At 48.8% G+C, this 15,909-nt stretch overlaps 6 protein-coding genes across 6 annotated transcripts; 3 read left to right on the top strand and 3 right to left on the bottom strand.

Moving 5' to 3' along the window:
- Window positions 1–235: 235 nt before the first annotated feature.
- ATNIH1004_006751 (cytochrome and DOMON domain-containing protein) lies at window positions 236–1,633 on the bottom strand (the record flags this gene model as incomplete). Its single annotated transcript, XM_033571378.1, has 1 exon — window positions 236–1,633. The coding sequence occupies one exon, from the start codon at window positions 1,631–1,633 to the stop codon at window positions 236–238; it is 1,398 nt and encodes a 465-aa protein (XP_033424693.1).
- Window positions 1,634–2,258: 625 nt separating this feature from the next.
- On the top strand, window positions 2,259–4,301 carry ATNIH1004_006750 (S53 family peptidase; the record flags this gene model as incomplete). The annotated part of the gene is made up of 3 exons (XM_033571377.1): window positions 2,259–2,478; window positions 2,529–4,168; window positions 4,230–4,301. The coding sequence occupies 3 exons, from the start codon at window positions 2,259–2,261 to the stop codon at window positions 4,299–4,301; spliced, it is 1,932 nt and encodes a 643-aa protein (XP_033424692.1).
- A 470-nt stretch (window positions 4,302–4,771) lies between these two features.
- Window positions 4,772–7,397, top strand: ATNIH1004_006749 (uncharacterized protein; the record flags this gene model as incomplete). Its single annotated transcript, XM_033571376.1, has 9 exons — window positions 4,772–4,984; window positions 5,044–5,299; window positions 5,358–5,563; window positions 5,622–5,791; window positions 5,852–6,042; window positions 6,120–6,437; window positions 6,508–6,648; window positions 6,716–7,285; window positions 7,363–7,397. 9 exons carry the CDS (start codon window positions 4,772–4,774, stop codon window positions 7,395–7,397), a joined length of 2,100 nt encoding a protein of 699 aa, XP_033424691.1.
- Window positions 7,398–11,357: 3,960 nt separating this feature from the next.
- On the bottom strand, window positions 11,358–12,041 carry ATNIH1004_006748 (class I SAM-dependent methyltransferase; the record flags this gene model as incomplete). Its single annotated transcript, XM_033571375.1, has 1 exon — window positions 11,358–12,041. One exon carries the CDS (start codon window positions 12,039–12,041, stop codon window positions 11,358–11,360), a length of 684 nt encoding a protein of 227 aa, XP_033424690.1.
- Window positions 12,042–12,509: 468 nt separating this feature from the next.
- Window positions 12,510–14,309, top strand: ATNIH1004_006747 (cytochrome P450; the record flags this gene model as incomplete). The annotated part of the gene is made up of 5 exons (XM_033571374.1): window positions 12,510–12,705; window positions 12,763–13,628; window positions 13,696–13,806; window positions 13,865–14,052; window positions 14,135–14,309. The coding sequence occupies 5 exons, from the start codon at window positions 12,510–12,512 to the stop codon at window positions 14,307–14,309; spliced, it is 1,536 nt and encodes a 511-aa protein (XP_033424689.1).
- A 501-nt stretch (window positions 14,310–14,810) lies between these two features.
- Window positions 14,811–15,869, bottom strand: ATNIH1004_006746 (uncharacterized protein; the record flags this gene model as incomplete). The annotated part of the gene is made up of 1 exon (XM_033571373.1): window positions 14,811–15,869. The coding sequence occupies one exon, from the start codon at window positions 15,867–15,869 to the stop codon at window positions 14,811–14,813; it is 1,059 nt and encodes a 352-aa protein (XP_033424688.1).
- Between the last annotated feature and the right edge of the window lie 40 nt (window positions 15,870–15,909).

Raw genomic sequence — 15,909 nt, 5'->3', positions numbered from 1 at the left:
AATGTTTGGGCTGTACCGACTCTACCTACGGTATGAGAAAGCTCCTACTGATGTGCCTAAACTGTCTTCAGTTGCATGGAATTGGCTATGGCATGTAAATTTCAGAGCCATGTCGGCATCATTCTCACTTCCCAATATACCCCAGACTAATCCAGAGATGCTGACAGTTGCAACCCTATGATGGAGATATCCCCTATCATAGGGAATTGTCTAGATGGTTTATTTCACTGTTAAATCATTCGGGATCCTTGTGATTAGCAAGCGTTGAAGACTCTGAGATATCCTGACTCGAGCGTTCATCATCGTCATCATCGTTGCTAGTCGTTAGAGCAAAATATTCGTTTCCTTGTGCCTTCCATGGTGGATACGGGGTCACTTGCTCCATGTGCTGGGTCTCGCGCCTCTTGCGACGCTTCATCACCCAAACCCACCCGATCAAGGCGACAGCATCGACTGCAATGAATGTTGATACAAAGGCGATCTGCCCAGAACCATGTCCCGACAAGACCATTCCAGAGATGATGTTCCCCCAGCCGCAGATGAGTATTATCCGGCCCAGCCAGATGTGCGCATGGGATGCCCATTGTCGGCGTTTGGTCTTCACAAAGACCACATGGTGGCGCCAACCCAGCAGACTCTGGATCACAGTTCCGACGGCGACCGTGATACCTAGCCACTGGTGGACTGTGTCCAGCCCATGGCTGTGCACGATTCCCAGCGCCACCCCGATCCAAATAAAGATGGCGCCGATAATTTGTACGATCCAGTGATATTTGAACGCCTTTGTTGAGCCGGACCGCATGGCCACCACTCCAACGGGTAAGAGGATGAGATATGCAGTCGCCAACAGGACGCCATGCAGTAGACCCATCCCACCGGCGTTGAACCAGCCCACGAGGTCTGTCACTGCAGGACTATCGGATGCGCCCAAAGCGGAGACGTGGGCTCGAATGATCGGTAATGAGGGCGGATTACGCGACTTGGCGATGGACCGAGCCATATCCACGTAGAAATGACCCCAGCCACCATTCCCAGCGTGGTGCCGATGCATATCCAGGTGAGTGTCATAGGAATACACGGAGAACTCCTGGTTCTCGTTCCATGCCCAGATCCACGGCTGAGAAGCTGCAGTCGCGGAGATAGGCGTGCCGGGCCATTTTTCGCATGAATAGCAGACCAAGGCCACCTTGGCTACCACGACCGGAGTTGATGATGCCTGGTCGTCCTTGGAAGCAGGCATCCAGTCAGCCTGTAGGAGACGAAGGTCCGCCGCTCCCATATCGGCCTGGGAAACAAGTCGCGGTTGGTGATGGCCATCGACGGTTCGGACGCTGACGATCGGGGGTTCGTTGGCATATGGATCGCCGTAGATGATAAACATCAACGAGCCTGCCATGACAGATCCGGTGCCCACTGCCGTCCATCCCAGGGCAGAGCTCCGAGTCACCGTCATGGCCATGTACATATCATAATTCTGCGATGAAGCATTCTGGTGCATCGTGAGCCCGAGACAGAAGTCGACTTCCGCATTCTGACTTTGAACATCGTGACCAAAGCGACAATATTGCACGGGCTCCGCGACCGCTACTGCTATGACCAAGAGCAGGGCTGGAATCGCTCTCAAGCAGCACATGATGATAGGAAGCATTTGAGAAAATCGGTGTTGCAGATTTCTGATATCTCACTGTTCGCTGCGAGTTTTTGAAAAACGAGTGGACACGCGAACGTCGATACAGCCCCATACAATTTTCGGGCGTTTTAATCACACGGGGAAATAGAAAAGACGAGGGGCAAGGCTGACCCCAGATGACACCGGGGATGCGCTATTATTGGAAGCTGACCTAGAGTTCAAAGTTATGTAAGTTCGGCGCCAAATTAGGGTTTACATGGTGATCTGCATTGTCATATCGGAATCCATCAATGACAACGTCGCTGCAATGTAAAAGGTTTTCCGCTTCCGTCCAGGCTTACGGCTGATGGACACGCGAGCTGCCTGTCATCGTTACAGTGCATGTGTTGCTCATTGCGCTCATGAGATTCGTTTCCTACCGATAACCATCACGCTCATGGTGGCGAGGATAGGGGCGATAGGTGTGTTTGATATGATGCCTGTAAATCGACCAAAGTTCTGAACTTCATTGGGATTCTACTTAGACCAGCCCCACCTGATGGCGTAGGTTGCAAATAAATCGATCGCCTAGCGGTACATAGATGGCTGCCCTGGGGAACCATTCTCTCCTTATATTTTTCATGAATCCATGATGTTTCAATTGCCGTGGACCGTTTTCTTGTTGCTTTTATTCTGCGGTCTTCCATATGGCCTCCATACCCGGGACCTTCCATATGTTGTAAAGAGTTCGGTAACTGTACCGGCTGGCTGGTCCCGAATAGCAGCGCCACCACGAACTCAGATCATTAATATCCGTATCGGCTTGCAGCAAAATCAAATTGAAGACGTGGAGCGTCATCTTCTGGAAGGTAATGGTTTTCTCTGGACCTCCTTAGATGTGAGGCTCATGCAAACGTAGTCTCCGACCCTTCGCATCCACGATACGGCCAACATCTCTCAGCCCAAGAGGTAAACCAGTTAGCGCAGCCATCGAGGGTTTCCGTCGATGCAGTTACAACATGGCTCCGTCAACACGTCCCTGATGCGCAAAAGTGGGCGTTCTCTAGGGAGAGGGACTGGCTTTCGTTGAGCCTATCCGTGGGCGAGCTAGAAGATCTGCTGCAAACCGAGTACGGGATATTCCAGCATGTCGATGGAGAACAACATATCCGATGCCTCTCGTGGTCTCTGCCCGCCGCAGTGGTGGACCATATTGATGTCATCGAGCCCACAAACGTCTTCATCCGACCCAAAGCTCAGTCTCGGTACGGCGGTCCCCCTCCCCCCGATTGGGAGCTCGAGCATCGCATGCCGACCTTTGCGGAACTCGTTGATGAAGACATTCTGGAACGTGGTCATCTCGATATTCCGACCCGGGAGGAATTATCGGATGCTCCATCTGTCCAAGAGGCATGCAATCGACTTGCCATCTCCACGACCTGTTTAAGTGTGCTCTATGGAATCTGGGGCTACACGCAGCAAGTACCCGATCGCAACAGTATTGCATTGGTGAACTTCCTCGGCGAGGTCAATAATCGCTCCGATATCGACTTGTTCCTGAGACGCCACCACCCCGCTGCTGCTGAGGCGAAGGCGGCATACAATTTCAGCACCGAGATTGTCGCAGATGGGGACAACCGGCAATCTCTACTCTCCCCGGAAGATCTTGACGCCCATAAGGGTTTCGAGGGTGCGCTGGATGCGCAGACGATTCTGGGGCTCAGTTGGCCGATGCCTCTGACCACCTACAATGTTGGCTCCAAACCTCCTTTTCATGCCACAGCCGGGACGGTAGAGAATACTAATGAGCCGTATCTCACATGGTTGGAATATATCCTCGCCAAGGATACTCTCCCTAACGTCATCTCAATCTCCTATGCCGATGATGAAAAGACGGTGCCTCCGAACTATGCCCGTCGTGTGTGCAACGAGTTTGCCAAACTGGGTGCACGAGGAGTAACTGTACTCGTGGCGAGCGGGGACTGGGGTGTTGGAGAAGATGCCCAGTGTTTCTCTGGAAGCAACCCCGAGGAGACACGATTCGCACCATCCTTCCCGGCCAGCTGTCCGTACGTCACTAGCGTTGGGGGTACGCGACTGCTGGAGGAGCAGGAGATTGTTGGGTTCGATGGACGAGGAAGCTTTGTGACCGGGGGTGGCTTCAGTGAGATCTTTGACCAGCCGCCGTATCAGCGAGAGGCCGTGGGGACGTATATAGCCGATCTTGGAGACAAACACGCCGGTCTGTATAATGCCGCTGGACGAGGAATACCAGATATCTCAGCGATGAGCTATCACTACTCCGTACTATACAATGGTCAGGCACACCTCCAGGATGGGACCAGTGGATCGGCACCCACTGTGGCATCCATCATCGGTATGGTGAATGACGCGTTGATTGCCGAGGGACGGCCACCGTTGGGGTTTCTCAACCCGTGGATTTACTCACGGGCACATACTGGGTTCAGAGATGTGACCTGGGGGTCCAACCGTGGATGTAATACCAGTGGCTTTCCTGCAACCACAGGATGGGATGCGGCCACTGGATTCGGTACACCGGTGAGTTGATGCTATACTCATTCCAGTCAATGATGTTTGAACATCAACTAACAGTTTCCAGTGGTTTCCGGCTCTGAAGAAGCTGGCCCTGGAGTCGAAGTTTCGACACACAACACCATGGTATGCAATCTGAATTTAGGGGTGTGCGTTAAATAAGGAGGAACATATCGGATTAATTGATGTTATTGAACGTAGCCTAGTTCGTTGACCCACTGTTGGTAGAAATAGTATGAGAACAGGCTCGAGGCTGTTGGCTATTAACTGTAAGTGGTGTAGTAAAGGAGCCAAGACAAGAGATGTAGGAGACTATGCGCAAACAGAAGTAGGGTTTTATGTCCTCCATAAATCCAACTATGATATAGGCTTCTGTGTACGCTGTACTGTCACTTTTTGGCACAGGTCTTCCCATTCGATGACTGGCCCGAGTCATGGTTGGTGGACACAGAAGGATCCGCGTGAGAGTCAGCTGGAGACAAAGAGAGCATGTTGACAGATCCATCTGTGGTCCCAGAGTAAGCACATCCATCCATTCCATAATAAAGATGGCTCCCCCACTCGCTCCCAGCCGGACGATTTCACATTCCAAAGTGCGTTCTTGCGAAGATGGAAGCGACAGAGGCCACCCCACAGGAGGAGACAGAGACCCATGTTTTGTCTGATCCCTTTGTGCCCTTCCCTGACACCAAGCCCGTCTCTAGCCCAATCTTAACTTTGCGCGCACTGCTGGTTGGATGCCTGTGTGGCACTCTCGTCAACGCGTCCAATATCTATCTTGGCCTGAAGGCTGGTTGGACATCATCGGCAAACATCTTTGGCGTGAGTGGGATGTAGTCTTTGATAGATTCCGAGTTATTTTCGCACATGCTGACATGCAGAACCAGTCTGTCATTGGCTTCGCAGTGCTCAGACAATGGTCCAAGTCCTCTGCCGCAAAAAATCAATTTGGACCTCATGAGAATAACATTGCCCAAACCGCAGCCACGGCTGCAGGAGGAATGTCGAGCGTGTTCATTTCAGCCATCCCGGCATTATACCAGCTGGGACTACTCGAGACGCCCTCAAAGGATTACTTTCGTATCGCCATATTGACTGGAATTGGCGGCTATTTTGGCTTGGTTTCCATTGCTCCCCGTATGGCCTCCGAAATTCACTGTGATCGAGAGTCAGCTAATTTCTAGAGCATCGACAGTCCGGAAATTCTTCCTCGTGCATGTCGCCAGAGAGCTCGATCTAGTCTTTCCCTCGTCCTCTGCGACCGCTATGACTATCCGAAGTATGCACGAGGCCGTTGAAGGGGCAACTATTGCCCGGCGCAAACTGCGAGCCATGGTCATTGCCTTTTCGTTCTCTTTACTCCTGCGCGTCATCTCGCAGTACGCTATAGGTGTTTTTTGGGTACGTCCCCCCATATTCCGGATCATGGTGCTTTACTAATCTGTACGGCTTGGGACAGGATTGGCATCCTTTTACATGGTTGATAACCAGCGGAGTCCTTGTGAACGCGGCCATATCTATCGAGAGCTGGGGTTGGTTCATTGAATGGACTCCAGCTTTCATAGGGTCCGGCATGCTGGTCAATGTCAATGTTTCTTTGTCGTATCTGACAGGCGCAGTTCTAGCCTGGTATGTCGCTCATACTGCCCTATTTCATGGAGTGCTGCTAACCACATGAGGCCTCTCTAGGGGGATTATCGGACCATATTTGGTCTCTCAAGGGCTCGCCTTTGGGGAGCATCGATCGAAGAGCCCCCAATGGACAGATCTGATGTCATATACGTCTCTATCTAGCGACTTTGCAAATGCCGACCGCCCAAGTCCTCGATACTGGCTGCTCTGGCCGGGTGTCATTTGCATGATGGCCACTTCTCTTGCTGGTCCGTCATCCCCATCTCACTTTAACCGACTTCACATTAAATAATACGGGAAACTAATAGCCATTGGTTTCAAACAGAGCTTGCCTGTCAGTGGCGCGTGATTTGGGCACTTTTACGCGACTCCACACGTGCCGTCATCGCATGGATGGCCGGCCAGCAACGAAGGGAGTCTAGCTACCAGTACATGATAGTTTCGGAATCTGAAAATAACAATTCTGTCGATGCAGATGGAGGCATCACAGTGTGGATGTGGCTTCCAAGTCTTCTCGTCGTAATCGCCGTATCGTGTCCCATCCTCAAGTGGCTGTACGATATGTCGGTTGCTGAGACGATGTTGGCACTTTTTCTCGCCTTTATTTTGTCATTGCTGGCCATTCAGGCTACAGGGGCAACAGGTACAGGTCGCATGTCTTTTGCATTATTACTAGCACAGAGGAAATGTCATCGCTGACATCTTTGCTGCAGATCACACCCCTCTCAGCACTCTTTCGAAAGTCTCCCAAGTTATACTGGGAAGTGTCAATGGTCAGCCGGCTATTGAGGCGTCTCAGCGGTTGAACCTCCTTGGAGGTGCTCTGACCAACATGGGAGGGGATCAGGCCTGTGGTAAGTAATTCTATCAACTCTGCTGAGGTATTAGTATTTTCTTAACCAGTATACTCGTCGCTCCCAGACCTCATGGGTGACTTTCGCGTTGGCTTTCTGCTGGGAACCCCATGCCGACTGCAATATATCGCACAGATGATCGGCACCTCAATGGCCATCTTCGTGGCACCAGGGATATTCGTGATATTCGCCACCGCCTACCCATGCATTCTTACAACGGAGGTCGACGCGACCCAACAATGCGAATTCTCATCGCCATCTGTCAGCGCCTGGAGGACCGTCGCCGTCGCCGTCACCGAGCCTGTGCTTCCCATTCCCCCTTCCAGCCTCACTTTTGCCATTGGGATGTCGCTATTCAGCGTCATTATGGTCCTTATCCGGAACTTTGTGTCACGAGGCAAATGGGCCGCAATGCGTGTGTACCATCCGAATTTCATGATTTTGGCCATGGCATTCACACTGCCGGCTGCCCACTATGGCATAGCCATGCTGATCGGGTCTCTTATTGCCACCATGTGGAAGAGGCGATCACCCAGTGGATTCGAAGAGTACGGGTATGCAGTAGCGGCGGGATTTATTGCCGGTGAGGGCATCGGGGGATCAGCCAATGCAGTACTGTCCATATTTGGCATCGGGGGTAATAGATATGGATCTCCAGTGGGATGCCCAGCAGGACAATGCTGATATGCGAATTACATCTTGGAAATTCTGTAGGGCCGCGCGTGCGTGGTTGTTGTGTCAAGCTTTAGATACCGCTATTCCCGCTTCAACGCTAGATTAACTCGTGTCGGCCAGCTGAATACGCGTATGAGCTAGTATCACTGATCTATGGATAAGGATCTATATTGAAGGTAAGGTCTCTGACTATCTGAATCTATCTGGGAGAACTGAATAAAAATGGTCAACAAAGGAACAAAGTCGGACCAAGAGGATGCTAAATAATTAGTAATATAGACCCATTTTGGTCGACAATTAGCGTGTGCTCAGTCATTCGTTAAAACTCATTATTCGCCATCACATTTCCATATTTAATCATTCCAAATTCCTGTTATTTCTCATATATTTAGAAGTCCTGAATATTCATTTAGATTAGAAGAATTAGACCTTCTTTAATCAAGGTGGTTGAATACTACTTACATGCCCACCCCTTTTCTGGTGCGACGGTGTCGAAGGGTTGGCGACTGTGGAGAAAGGTATGTAATTATATAATCCCATTTAAAGTGGTCCTGGAATAGTTACCACAAAAAATAGAGGAACTCGCAGGCTTATCAGTTGCGATCCTGTACAATTTCCTAGACTGGGTTCTTAATCTACAATGTGGAAAGAATGGAAGACGCCTACCAGGTATTAAATGCAAGAGCTCCTTGGACACTTTCTGGAAGGTATTCCGCTGGTATATGAAAATAAAACTTCTAATAAAATTAGAAAATAGATAAACCGCCAGATGCGTCGAGTATAAGTTACCCTTTTCTTGCCATACAGCTTGACCTTGATATTCCGCACTTTATATTTGTGTAATGTAACTAGGTGATACGACAACTAGCCAAGAAGCACAAGCTGTCTCTCAAGGGACGCGATAAGCCTCCCATGGATATTAAGGACTTGGGGGGGGGTAAGGGATGGCAATTTACCGTATTCAATAAAAATTACGGTAAATAGGGCCTTGCGAACCGTGTCTACAGGTCGCGACTTGCGAACCGTAAATTAAGAAAACTGGTAATTTACCGGTAAATAAAGCTATGCCATATTAGGAACATGCTAACTAAATTAGGAAGTCCGTTTTGATTTTCGCCCTTGCGACCCTCCAACACGCTCCAACTCCAGCACCACAGAATGGTTAAACAGGAAAATCTCACTATCCACTCAGAGTTTGTGAAGAGTATTGCTCCACAAAATAAGAAAGTATGGCTCCTCTGCCCTCTGCCTTAATTAAAGTTTTTCTAATTCATCTACAGTGCAGACAGGTCCAGTGCCGCCATTGCAACTGGCGGTATGTGTTAGGAGCGCTCAGAAGCGCGATAGCTAGATCCTTAGCTAAGATGCTTAGTCAGGTGCGAAGTGTTTATATTCGCACCCGCGGGCCTGAACTCTTGAAGGCCAGCGATTAGTTCTGCAATATACGTGGTTCTATCTTCTCTCCTATATAGACACTCCCTTTCGCATCGTAGCGCCCTATTCAGCTCGTTACCGACCCCCCACGCATAACAGTATGCCTTGAATGTATCACGCATGGCAAGGCACTTGAATGAATGTCCTTCCTATCAGGCTCTTCTGGCTGCGAAAATACCGAAGCCAGGTCAAAAGAAGCTCTTGTTCAAGCAACAACCAGTGAAGACTCGACAACTTTCCAAGGCAGAAGTGGATGAGCTGGAAAAACTCGCTGGCTATACCATCTACTGTGGAGCAAGACCATTTTCAACGTTTGATGAGGTCTATATGAAATCATTCCTTACAAGGCTGGAGCCAGCCTTCGAGCTTCCAGATAGAAAAGCCTTTGTAGGCCGAATCCTTAAGACGTGCTATGATGAGACCAAACGCAAGGTGGAAGAGATTCTTGGACGGAGTAGAATCATCAACTTGATTATAGATGAGTCTTTAAATACTAGCCGAGATTGTATTATTAACTTTTGTATCAACATACCGTCCGGTCCCTTCTGCATTAAATATAAAGCGATACCAGTGGGAACATGGTCTGCCCAACATCAAGCACACTGGTTAAATAATTAATTAGATACGCTTGAGCAGTCAATGGGCCACAGGCTTCCCCCTATTAATAGTGTAGCAACTGATACCTGCCGAATAATACAATTATTTTGGGAGGAAGACTTTATACCACATTTTTTGTGCCCTATGATTCTCATGGTCTGCAGCTCCTAATCAAGGATATTATCAGTCTACACCCTTTTAACAAGACAATGAAAAGTGCTAATATCATAGTTGCTTACTTCTATGGAGCTAATCCACAACTAGCTTTGCTCCGTCACTACCAACGAGAGGTTTATGGCCAGGAGTATGCCCTGACCCTCGCCTGCGAGACACGGTGGGGTACCCAGTACAACGTTCTTGCTCATCTCAAGTATTCCAAAGATGCTCTAAAGGCTTTTGCTCGGGATATTAGCAATAAGTGCGACCCAACTGTCCTGGAGCCGGTCAACAAATACGCCTTCTGGGCTGGAGTTGACGAGCTACTAGACATACTCAAGCCGATCCATGAAGCCCAGATTGCCTCCGAAAGCTCCAGTGCTCATCTAGGGTATGTAAAGAATCGCTGGAGCCAGATTAAGGAGACGCTCAAGTACCACAATGCTTCCTACGATCTTCTTAGCGTTTTTAAAGCCAGAAGGGCGGTCCAATTGCTGCCAATCCACCTTGTTGTCTTCCATCTGGATCCAAAGAATGTCCACCAGGCATTTAACATGGGTGAACAAACAACTGTATTTAAATTTATTAAGATGCACACCTCTTCGGAGCAGTACATTAGAATTCAGCGAGATTTCTTAAATTTTAAGAGGATGCGAGAGGGTTTTGACAGCAGTAAGCTTTAGGAAAACAAAGTAGTCGATAATCTATATACATTTTAGCAGTTTGCTTCAGAGTACTCTCCCGATCTAGCGGACCTAGCCATGCGACTATTGGATACACCAGCAAACTCCGTGCCTTTAGAACAGGTATTTTCGACGATGAATCTTACACATATGTGCTATCAAAACCGTTTAAGGGTCGAGAAGATAGATAAGATTTGCTATATCCACATCAATCGTCGAATTCTAGACCGAAAGAAGGAAGCAACGGAGAAAGTAAGGAAGCGGATCAATAAGCTAAATAATAAGGAAGCTCTCTGAGCTTGAAGAATCACTACCGGAAATTATAGAGATGGGAAACAGTGGTGGGCTTATGGATAGAGAACCGCTGAAGAGAAAGAGAGATCTGTTGGATGTATAAAAGAGTGCAGAGCCAAATACCTTAAAATATATATTTTTAGGCACCTGTAAATTATGATGTAAATTATCAATCTTTACGGTCAATTTACCGGTAAATTATATTTGTAAATTTACGTAAATTTACACTGGCCATCCCTTGGGGGGGGGGGGGGTATTAATGGGATCTTAAAGCACATTGCCGATGATGACACAAGTTGCCAGGTCTTAAGCATGCTATGGGGCGAAAGGTCTGAGGAACATATCCCTTACAAACCATTTTCCGAGTGGCCAGATGTTGTCGATTCAGCGTTCAAGGATCTTATCCGGGGACTCATGAATCTGGACCCTGGGAAGCGGTTTACGGTACGTCAGGCATTGGAGCATCCATGGTTAGCAGACGTTTGCATTTCTTGTTTGTTTGCCATGTTTGGAAGCTTTGGCTGCGGGCGGTTGGCCGTAGCAGAATGGGGGAATTGTCAAGGGCTAGGCCTCTATATAACCTATAAATAGGTAGAATACTGTGATTCCTGGTGTTTCCACCGAACGAGATCTATTTCCTAATTAAGCTAGCTGGCGTGTAGCTGATTTATAGCTCCCTGCGCATCCTTCCCCTGAATTCCACAACAGTATCATAAAGATATAGGATTCAACAAGTTGCTATTTGATTCTTTTTGGCACTCGTCCTGGCCAATGGTCTTCGTCGGAATATGTCAAGCCCGGAGGCTCTCTAAAGTGTTTGGCCTTGCACGTAAATACTCGCACGAGGGTTCATGGAAAAAAGTGGGGCATTCACACTCGCTTGCGAGCGATAATATAGTAGAAATTCGCGTTGCTTGTGCTCATGGATTTGGGTGGCACAAACAGGGCTGACCGCACATCAAGCTCTTCCAAGCCATTTTGGTGTAGGATCTCGGTCCACCCACGCCGCGTGAACAAGGTATGAAATACCTCTTTCTTCATGAATTGCTGCCTTACAGCACGAGCACAAAGACCATCTATATCATAGCCATTCGCGATCTTCTCTGGATCACAGTCGTCGGCAGCCATAGTCGCGATGCACAGTAGGCCATTCACGTTCAGCCAACTGGCCCATTTTTTAACGAGCTCTTCAATCTCCTCCCGACCCAGCCGGAACATCGCGAATACGCTGAAAATAGCATCCGGCTGATCCTCCGCAACAGAGTGCTCGTACTCTCGCATGTCAGCAACGACGAAGCGACCCTCGGGCACCCGCTCTTGACTGAGAGCGACCATAGCGGGGGAGAGGTCAACACCGGTGATCCGGTGACCTGACGCGGCCAGTGTCGTGGACACAGGGTGTCCAGTGCCGCATCCAATATCGAGGATATGGGCAGACCGTGGTAGATGGGGTTTCACACGTTCAATGAAGTCGAGGAGTCCCTGGTTATGGGCAAATCCATTGTCATAAATGTTGGCTATAGAGTCGTAGAATTGGGCAATATCGTTTATCATCTTGTTCTTTTGGAGCTTTGCTTCTCTTCCTTTTCTGAAGGTTGACTTTTATCAGAATGTAGTGGTCTGGGTCACAAAGTAGAAAATTTTTATGAATGTAGAAGAAAGCAGAGAACGGTAACATTTAGTGTATATGAGTGCAAAGTTTGAACTGGCCCCCTTACAGACGGAAGATAGCCACTGAGACAGAGGAGAAAACAATACATTATTTCTCAGTCCGTATCATAAAGTTTGCTTTGCATGATGCACATACCAACCGTTGCTGGGCAGACTACTTACGTTTGCTGCAAGAATTTTTCGCATAACCACACCCATTGTGAAATTGTGTAATGGAATGATTGCGCTTGGTGACATATGGTCATAATAAGATGGAGGGCCCCCGGGCCCACGTCCACCGAACCAGACTTCTCCATCAGCCAGCTCTTTCAATACTTTCGTCTTGAGGACTAGCGACTTCCGTACTCGCCGATGATGCACTTGGTTTGGCTTATATGGGTGGTGGTGTTTCTGACAATCCGCTCCATCTATCGTTTGTACTTTCATCCTCTTGCTAAAATCCCGGGCCCTAGGCTCGCGGCCATCACCCATCTCCCAGAATTCTACCACAACGTCATTCGAAATGGCATGTTCATCTGGGAAATTGAGAAAATGCACCAAAAATATGGTCAGACAGACTTCTGCATAAGAAGCATACTGCTCAGCCTTGCTGACTGAAGAAAAGGGCCTATCGTCCGGATTAATCCCCGCGAAGTTCATATCAATGATCCATATTACTACAGCGAGGTATACGGAGGTGGTGCTCGAGTACGAGACAAGGACCCGATATCTGTAGCTGTCTATTCCTCCCCAGGTTCTACTGTGGCGACAGTTAAGCACGCGCAACACCGCCTCCGACGCAGTTTGCTTAGCCCGTTTTACTCAAAAAAGGCGATTATGGAAGCGGAACCGATGGTGCAGGAGAAGGTCGGCAAACTTCTTAACCACTTTGAAACAGCTTACCAGACACAGTCAATCCTGGGACTGAACAGGGTATTTCAAGCGTTTACAGCAGAAGTCGCGACCCACCACTTCTATGGTAGTAGCTTCGACATGTTGGGGAATGAACAGTTCAGCCGGGCGATTCAAGACAGCATTGACGCAATTACAAGGACATCGCCGTTTAACAAATTATTCCCTACGATTGGAGCGCTGCTCCGGTTTATACCGCCCTGGATTCTGGTCCGCTTGCGGCCGGCGATGAGCGGCATTGTTCGCCTGCAGGAAACTTACACCACGAAGACACGGAATGCCCTCGCTGCAAGGAATGAGTCAGAGTTTGCGAGCAACGACAGTCGAGACACTCCATTTACTGTTCTCATCAATCCAAAACTCCCTCAAGAAGAAAGGAGCCTCCATCGCTTATTAGATGAGCAAATGGCTATCCTTGGAGCCGGGTCAGAGTCCACCACTAACACACTAACTGTAGCCATGTTCCACCTGCTCAACAACGGAGCAATCTACCTCAAACTTCGCCGGGAGCTGGAAGGTATTATGCCCACTCCCACCAGTATAGCCCGCTTGTCTCAAACCCAGCATCTTCCGTATCTGGTCTGTGTAATCCTCGCAGTCATGGCTACTTACGATTGGTTTGCTAACATATCTCCTGACGTCACAGACAGCCGTTATCAACGAATCCTTGAGACTCTCCTTTGCAGGATCCAGTCGATTTCCGAGAGTAGCACCCACAGAGTGTTTGGCCTATAGATCATACGTAATTCCTCCCGGGGTAAGTTCTGCTTGCGCGTTGGCCCACCCTCAAACCTCCAATGTCACCAAGCGCATAGTCTGACGAAACACATCACAAGACACCCGTGAGCATGTCGAGCTATTTCCTGCATATGGATAATCAAATTTTTCCAGAGCCAGAAAAGTTCAACCCTGACCGATGGATCCTTGCAGATGAAAGGGGGGAGCGGCTATTCAAGTTCATTGGCTCTTTTACCAAAGGCAGCCGGATTTGCCTAGGCATCCAGTAAGTATTCACAGATTCCCCAGTCTTGACCTCGAATAAAATTTTATGCCTTTGTTGTGACTAACGATTCATCCATGGACAGCCTTGCATATGCAGAAATCTACCTAGCCCTTGCCGCTATCGTCCGTCGGTTTGACATAGAACTGTATGAGACTACCGCAGAGGATATTCGCTTTACGCGTGATCTTCTTGGGCCGCGTTCCGAGAAGGGTGTCTGGAAGGTTCAGGCGAGGGTGACCAACATGATAAGTAAATAATTAATGCCCCTCATACAAAGTTCTTGAGAACTTCGTATTTCAATATGCGATTATCCTTTATTCGCCCGTCTTGCTTTCATCCTTGTCATCGCTCTGATGTCATTTAAAGATTGCCGATATTCCTCGCTACTGCATGATCCACAAATAGGATCATTCATTTACTTTCCTCCCTTAATCCTGTAAGAAATGAAGCCTTGTCGTGTTTTCTTAATCCGGAGGTTAAGTTAAAAAGATTAAACCACCAAAAATTCACTGAATTATAATGTATATTATGGTGATATTTAAGTAAGGTTCATGGGTATTAGCTCCTTTATGTTTCATATCAATAAATGGATGGATGCTATTGCCTGTAGATTTTATTGAGCACGATTTTAACAGAGTTGACACTATCAATCTAGATACCGATAAATACAACTATGCTCAAGAGAATCGTCTTCGCGTCCCATACACATGACACTAACCCTCTTGATATCCATATCTCCAGGTGCGCTCGTACTGGTTTCACATGCAACTAGATTTGTCTATCGCTGACGGAGTAGAGATTGGGCTGGGGAGACCGTTAATCATGGTCGTCATGGAGATGATCTCATCAGGCTTGCGATGGGGGAAAGCCACCCCAATATTCCATGGAAAGATAAAGTGAACCCAGCGATGCATGCGGCAGACATAAGTGAAAAGCACCCCCGTCAGCTGGCGGTACTCTTCCTTGTTCCCCAAGGTTGGAAGCGCTTTGGAGTAAGATGCCCCGACATGGCGCATGCTGTCCAGTCCCAGGTCGCTTAACATTTCGAAAGTATTGAAATTTTCTTCGAGAAATTCCCGCGTCATACGGATCAGTGTCGGCAGGAGGACCTCGTCATACTTGGATACTTTCAAGAGGCGGTACAGCACGTCACAGCCCAGATGTAAGAGAAAGGACTTGAGATGAACCATCACAGAGAAATACTGCTCGCCGCTGCCGGCCCCACTGTCAATGATCCCCCAGCTGATCTTTTTGATCTCGTCCGGCTTCGTGATCCAGACGCGGTCGACCTCCATTTCTATGAGCTCCTTGGCATCGCGCCAGTTGCAGTCGTAGCAGGCGCCCAGCCTGGCAGACAGCTCGAGCAGCTGGTGTTCGCTCAGAGTACGAGTAGGGTTGTCTATTAGCGAGATATGGATCGTCAAGAGTGTATGCCGGGCGGATGTAACGGTTTTCTCATAGACTAGATGTCCCAGCCTGTTGAGGTCCTCGAAGTCATCTTCCACGACCTCGGCAACCTTGTTGACGAGGGCACTTTCAGTGACGGTCCCGTACGTTAGACACAGTGACCCGCCCACAGAGTTCAGGTAGACAGCTCCAGGGTGCCGTTTTACCATGTTGTTTCGACCCAGATGGACGATCCGTGTCGGCAGCCAGATTGCCTGTCCCGAGATGACGACGTGGCCTAGAGTGCTCTGCAATGGCAACTGGGCCAACAGTTGGTCCGCTACATCGGGATTTTGTCTTATGAGCAATCTGGCTCGGAAGGTAACTCCCACTTCTGGGGCGTGGAATTGCAGCATATTTGGGATAGACATGGTCTCGGTTCAATGGGGTTCGTCCAAAAGACCGGCTATA

This window comes from Aspergillus tanneri (assembly GCF_003426965.1).
Source record: "Aspergillus tanneri strain NIH1004 chromosome Unknown AapTan_7_pilon_pilon_pilon, whole genome shotgun sequence".
NCBI lineage: Eukaryota > Fungi > Ascomycota > Eurotiomycetes > Eurotiales > Aspergillaceae > Aspergillus > Aspergillus tanneri.
Note: the sequence above shows the minus strand (reverse complement) of the source record. Positions and strands in the feature narration are given on the sequence as shown.